General features: G+C 46.1%; 1 protein-coding gene across 2 annotated transcripts in view; it reads left to right on the top strand.

Annotated features, from left to right (window-relative positions):
• The first annotated feature begins 372 nt into the window (after positions 1 to 372).
• UNC5C (unc-5 homolog C (C. elegans)) overlaps positions 373 to 6,000 on the top strand; it is a 388,250-nt gene continuing 382,622 nt past the window's right edge. The window contains exon 1 of one of the 2 annotated variants that reach the window (XM_011932900.1): positions 373 to 844. In XM_011932900.1, the coding sequence (XP_011788290.1) occupies positions 721 to 844 (124 nt within the window). In that variant the 5' untranslated portion in view covers positions 373 to 720. The remainder of the gene's footprint in view (positions 845 to 6,000) is intronic. The other variant, XM_011932892.1, reaches the window with a different exon arrangement.

Genomic DNA, 6,000 nt, shown 5'->3' with positions numbered 1-6,000 from the left:
GCGGGCAAACCCACAGCTGGTCTCCACCTTCCGCCCTGGGCGCTGATCTCCCTCCAATCCTTGCTTACATAAGGCGGGCGGGCGTGCTCCCGCCCCCCTAGCGGAGTTGTGCTGCGCCCTCTACGCCTCCTTGCCCAGCGCCTTCGCGCACCCGTGCGCCCTACTCTAGGATGTGACCCTCCTTGGCCACCCAGCAGCGACAGCCGGGACATCTCTCCGCCGGCGTGAGAACACTGAGATTGGAGACCAGAGCGCCTGACGGCGCCCAGGCTTCCTCCCTCCGTTCCCTCCTCCTCCCACTCCCCACTTCAACCCCCACCCCCACCCCCGGTGTCTGTGTGTGTTCCTCACAGGCGAGGGGACCCGGAGAGCAGTCCAGACTCGGCGTGCGGCGGAGCTGCGGCTGCTCCTGCTGCTGGGGGGAGCGGTGGTGGTGGCCGCCTTGCGCCTCCCTGGACTTCCCAAGTGGGGGCAGAGCAGTCGCTCGCGGGAGACGTCAGTTAGAAGGCATTGGAAAAGAGGGACCTTCAAACTCCTCCTCGGCGTCTCCTCTCCTCCCCCTTTTGGCCCCTGCCCTTGGAGAAAGTGGAGTGTGGCGCTTGGTTGTCGTTATTTCTTCGGACTGCTTCGCGGTGCACGGATTCAGCTTCTGCCCAGTGGGGCTTTCAGCTGTTTGCGCGTCTCTCTGTTCCCCCCTCCCCCGACACACCTCTGTCTACGATGAGGAAAGGTCTGCGGGCGACAGCGGCCCGCTGCGGACTGGGACTGGGATACTTGCTGCAAATGCTCGTGCTACCTGCCCTGGCCTTGCTCAGCGCCAGCGGCACTGGCTCCGCCGCCCAAGGTAAGGGGGTCCGCCAGGCTCCGCGGCCACCTCCCTTCGCTTCTTCCTTCCCTGCTTCCTCTCCTCCTCCCCAGTTCTCCTGACTTCCTCAATTTGCCTCATTGCTCTCAACTGGAAACCACTCTAAATTCCACTTTCCCAACTAGTCAAGAAGCTTTATTATTATTATTATTATTATTATTATTATTATTATTATTAATGTTTAATCTATCTTCCGAGATGGGCACGAATGGACCGGGGACGAACGGGGTGTGGACACGCATCCGATCCGTCTCCATACGTGTGGGAGCCTGTGGTGTCTTGTGCACTTTCGGCTCCGCAAACGCACGTTGTTGCATATTGTACACACAGAGGTTTGGAGAGACTCTCGGTGCGGGTCGCTGTGTGATATACCGTAGATGCATCCCGAAGCGCATAATGCACAGAGGCTCCTCGCGCTGTGCCAAGGCTGGGGCAGCAGGATCTTCATTGAGTCTTTGAGCACACTAGACCCCGAAGGGCGCTCAGCTAAGGAAATGTGCCCATTACTGTCAAGGACTCGAAAGCATCCGTCCCCCTCGCCTGCTGCTTCAGGTGCTGTGGAAATTCACAGCCCACCCGAATCCGCGTACCGGGCTGGAGGCAGGCCCGGGGTGTGCATGCCTCTGCACTCATACATACCCCAATTCATGCCTGCCTCCCACCAGGGGACGTAGAAATGAAAATCCCAGAGCTCTGGGGGAACCGACTGGTTGTTCAAACCGAATCTGAAACTCCCCGGGGTGGCCGACCAGTTTATAACTCTGACATTTTAATTTAACGCCTGTGAGCTTTAACATAAGTGACCGGAGCCCTGGGCGAAGCCGGGTTGGGAAGTGTGTGGCCGGGAGTTGGTGATGGGTAAGGGAGGAGGGGAGCCCGCTCAGGAGCTGATCGCCCGGCTCCCTTCTTGTTCCCCTAGTTTGAAGTGTTTGCAGCAGCTCCCAGCCTTTCAAGCCAGGGAAGCTGACTGGAACGGAGCGGAGAAGAAAGAGCTAAGGCAGACCCCTCTGCGGTCTCTCTCGGGTCACCTGCGCCCCAAAACTTCTGGCCAAGCCCAACTCCTACCTGGGTCTCTTAGCCCAGTTCAGTGGTGATAGCCGGCTCAGGCGAGGCGGCTCAGGCGAGGCAGCTCAGCTTTTCCTGGAAAAAGAGAGGATGAAGGAAGCTTAGGCAGCATTCAGAGGCAATTCAGGGATTCTCCCCTCACTCTCGGTTACTATTATTTCCAAATTTGGAGAGTAAAGGGAGGTTCTACGGTATCCCCAACTCCCCAGGTAACGTTCAGACACCCTAGGGGTTCCGGAGAGCATTCCCTCTGATCTTAGAGAGGCGCTGGGGATGGGGGTGGGGTTGTTGGAAGTGGAGGAGAGCGCCTAGCATAGGAGTGTGGTCTGGGTGGGGAGGTACGTGATTAGCAAGGCTTTGTGAATTAGCGATAGCTTCTTTGGGAGTAAATTTTCCTGCTGCCCTGCTAAGTGGCCCTGCTCATAAATCCTTCCTTCCCTTCTCACCAGATGCCTCCCATCCCCGAGGTTCTGCTCTTGTTTTCTTATGCACACTTCCAGAGTTCATCTGTCTGTCCATTTAAAAAGGAATCTCCACCAAGAATCATGGCTTGTGGATTTCCTAAAATTGATAACAAGTTCTCAGGGCGCCAGCCAAGGATGCTTAGTGGGGGGTGTTTGGAAGCTTAAGTGAACAACCTGATGAATAGTCGTGGAATCAACCGCGTGACTCCCTGTGGAATTCGCCTGCTGTTATTGGGCGCACAAAGGACTGAGCCATGGAGGTGGGTGGTGGGAGAGAGGGACGGGACACGGTGAGAGAACTGTTTGGGAAAAGGACAAGTTAAAGTCCCCAAAGATGTCAAACAAGAGATAGGATTCCTGCTGAGAGCTTACAATAACCAAATTAAAAAGACTGGGTAGAAAAAGGATCAATAAAGATAATCAAACAGGAGATTGTAAATGGATTAATATTGAAAGAAGAAGGGAGAAGAGATTAAAAAGAAAAAATGCTTAGGATAGACTGTTTTCCTCTTGCACTTTTTATAGAGTAGGCAAGTTAAAGATTGGAGACTGAGTCTCCTCTTAAGTGGAAAAGAAAACGTACTCTGTTGGGTGTGTGCATTTCACTGCAGTTCTTGTCCATTTCGTTTATTTAGTTCCTTCAGTTCTTGATTAGCGAAATTTTTGTTTGAATCTTATGGTCTGTAAAATGCACTATTCTACCACTTTTGTCTTTGTTAGCCTCCATGTTTCAGGGATACCAGCTCTTCCTGTGTTGTCTGTTAGTTATCAAAGGAAGGATAAAGCACCAAACTCCACTATCAGCTACTATCATCACTGCAGTACATTACCCCAGCCTGTTTATCTTGAGCCACTATTAACACTTTCCTCTCAGAGTCACACATTTTATAAATGGTCTGATGGTCAGACCTCCTTTCCCTTCTTATTCTTCTTCTTTCTGCTTTCCTTGGACTAGAACACTAGCCCATACCCTCAAGGTATGATTTCCTTGTGATGATGACTTAAAGATCCAAATGAACTATTTCTTATGAATGAAAGTCCAAGTGCAATTAACATGGGAAAGTTAATTTAAGCACTTTACAATGTGGATGAGGTTTTCATTCTGTTGTTGAAGTACTGCAGAAATTAGAAGTATGTATATATCTTCAGATATGATCAAGGAAACAACAGATATTTAAGATAAAACATAGAATAGGCATTATTTGTGAGTGTACTGAGTTTTGTAACTGTGGTTTAGACAGCAGTCATTTTAAATAGGTCCTTGGGAAATTCTCTAGGCTGTAGGCAACAACCTTCTCCTTTCTGGCTATGCTCTAATTGTTTCATTCAGGATTGCTGGGAACTCCTAGCTCCAGGGAATTTGCAGTGTTTCTGACTTCCAAGAATGAAAGATTTTTACTAGTAAAAGGCAGTGTGTGTGTGTGTGTGTGCGCGCGCGTGATCAGTGTGCTTCTGAATTAGGACCCTCCTAGTTTATAAATGCATTTTATCTGGGCTACACAGCATTGGTATGCTGCTTATCTAGCACCAACTAGTGTTTGAGTGTTAACACCACCAAATTCAGGACAAAAAATTACTGAAGTCTCTGATCAGATTGGGATAATTCCCTATTATCTTAATTCATAGTTTAAAAAAAAAAAACATGTCTTCCTACAAAAGAGTAAAAATTCCTTTATGCATGTTTGCATCTTGGTGTGGTATAAACAGACAGTCAACAATGAAGACAACTAAAGTTCATTACAATTCTGTCGTATACGTTTCCATTGTAGGAGTACAGAAAATGTATGAATTCACATTAGGAATATACAATAAGGAAAAGCAGGCTAGTTTACTTCTGTTTAGAAAAATAATTTTGTGTATTCTAGCTTAGAGAATGCTTAAAAGCTTCAAAGAATAAACTTTCCAAACACTTGCAAAGAATTAGGAATCATTAGATTATAACTGACATTTATTGACTCCCTGTATTCTGGATACTGAGGGTAAAGAGTTAATTAAGGCAGGGTCCTCAAACGCCTCCTATTGTAGTTTGGGAGCTGGTTGTCCTAGTCAGAATTCGTACAGGTCTATTTTAAGCAACCCCCCTAAGGACATGAACAGGGCATGAGCTCTACTAAGCAAACCCTCTTAGCTTATTTAGAATTATTGTTGAGACTTAAATATAACTGTTCTCTAATGTATGCTAGGTTCTCCAATTAGTGCAAACAGCAAGTGTGCTCTATTAGGCCTTAACTGCGTTTAGCACTTTTCTGATTTAGGTCATGGCTTTGCAGGAGCAGCAGAGGGAGTCACTCTCAGAAGAAACATTAAAATTACAGGCTGCAACCACTTCAGGAAGATAATGGGGAAAATTGTGGGGCTTGAGATTGAGCCAGTGCTATTGCCTTGCAGTTTTAGCCTACATATTTTTTTTAGTTTGACTTTTGTATTTGTGGCAGTTAAAAACAAACCTGTTCACATTTCCTCACAAATTAGAAACAATGTTTTCTTTAGATAAAGCATGGTATTAGAAGTAAAGTTCTCAAACAATTATTGTGCACTCATATTGCATCCCAGACTGAATGCTATTTGTTGGAAATGGAATGTTGTGAGGCAGTTTCAGCCCTACAGGAAGACAGAAGTAGAATCATGGAATTATAATTCACTTTCTTAAATATAAAAGCGGACACAGATATAGTACTTTCTGGATTCAGACATCCGAAGACAGTAAACATAGGTCAAGCTAGGATTCTAATGTGAGTGGTGGTGAGGGGTTCTAAAATTTCTACACAGAACTCGTGAGCAGTGATTTGGCTGGAAGTTGTATGTTCTTGAAGCTAAGTTTGTGTTGCAACAGCATTTTACTTAGATTTAATGCAAGTTTCATCTGGCTCTGGGGAGGCAGGAGCTAAGAGCTGTTAGTGGTATATGCCCATTCTGTCAGTTAACATGGTGCTTACCAATGCTTCATAATACTGCTTCCAGCACCTCCAGCTGTGTGACTATGAGCAAGATATTTAACGTTTCCATGCCTTAGTTTCCTCACATATAAAAATGAGGATAATATATACTACAGGTTACAATTAGAGAAGCATTTAGCTCATAGAATATAAGTATTATTCCTTAACTTCCAATTCTACAAACCATTGGCAAAGAAATCTAGATGTAAAAGAAACTAAAGGTCAATAATTTTGAACTCAGAGTCATGATAGCTGCTGACACTGCTTCCCCAAAAGCAAGAAATGGAGCTGTCTGAAGAGATGCTCCAAAGTAGATCATTGTAAACTCCTGAACAGAGCACAGTTCTCTGAACAGCCTGTGGGAATCTCATTCCCTTCCACAGCCTCTTTTCTTCCCTTCTGTTCTCTCTGGGAAAATTAGCCTCCTATTAGTTCTAAAAATGCCATGTTAAGTCACTGCCAGTTAAGTCCTTGCAAGAAGCTTGTCCTTGACTTTCTGTTTTCTCAAGGAATACTGCAAGATAACTTTTCATAAATCCATGAACACTATTACAGAAAAAAGGTACACCCCAGGGTTTCTGATAAGGGTTTGGGGAAAATCAGACCTTTATGTGAATGTGGACAGTTTTTCTTTAAAAGAAAATGGACACAAGTGTATACTCTAAATAAC

Source organism: Colobus angolensis, unplaced genomic scaffold (genome assembly GCF_000951035.1).
Source record: "Colobus angolensis palliatus isolate OR3802 unplaced genomic scaffold, Cang.pa_1.0 Scaffold123, whole genome shotgun sequence".
NCBI lineage: Eukaryota > Metazoa > Chordata > Mammalia > Primates > Cercopithecidae > Colobus > Colobus angolensis.
The sequence above is the reverse complement of the archived record's forward strand: the minus strand, read 5'-3'. Positions and strand labels throughout refer to the sequence as shown.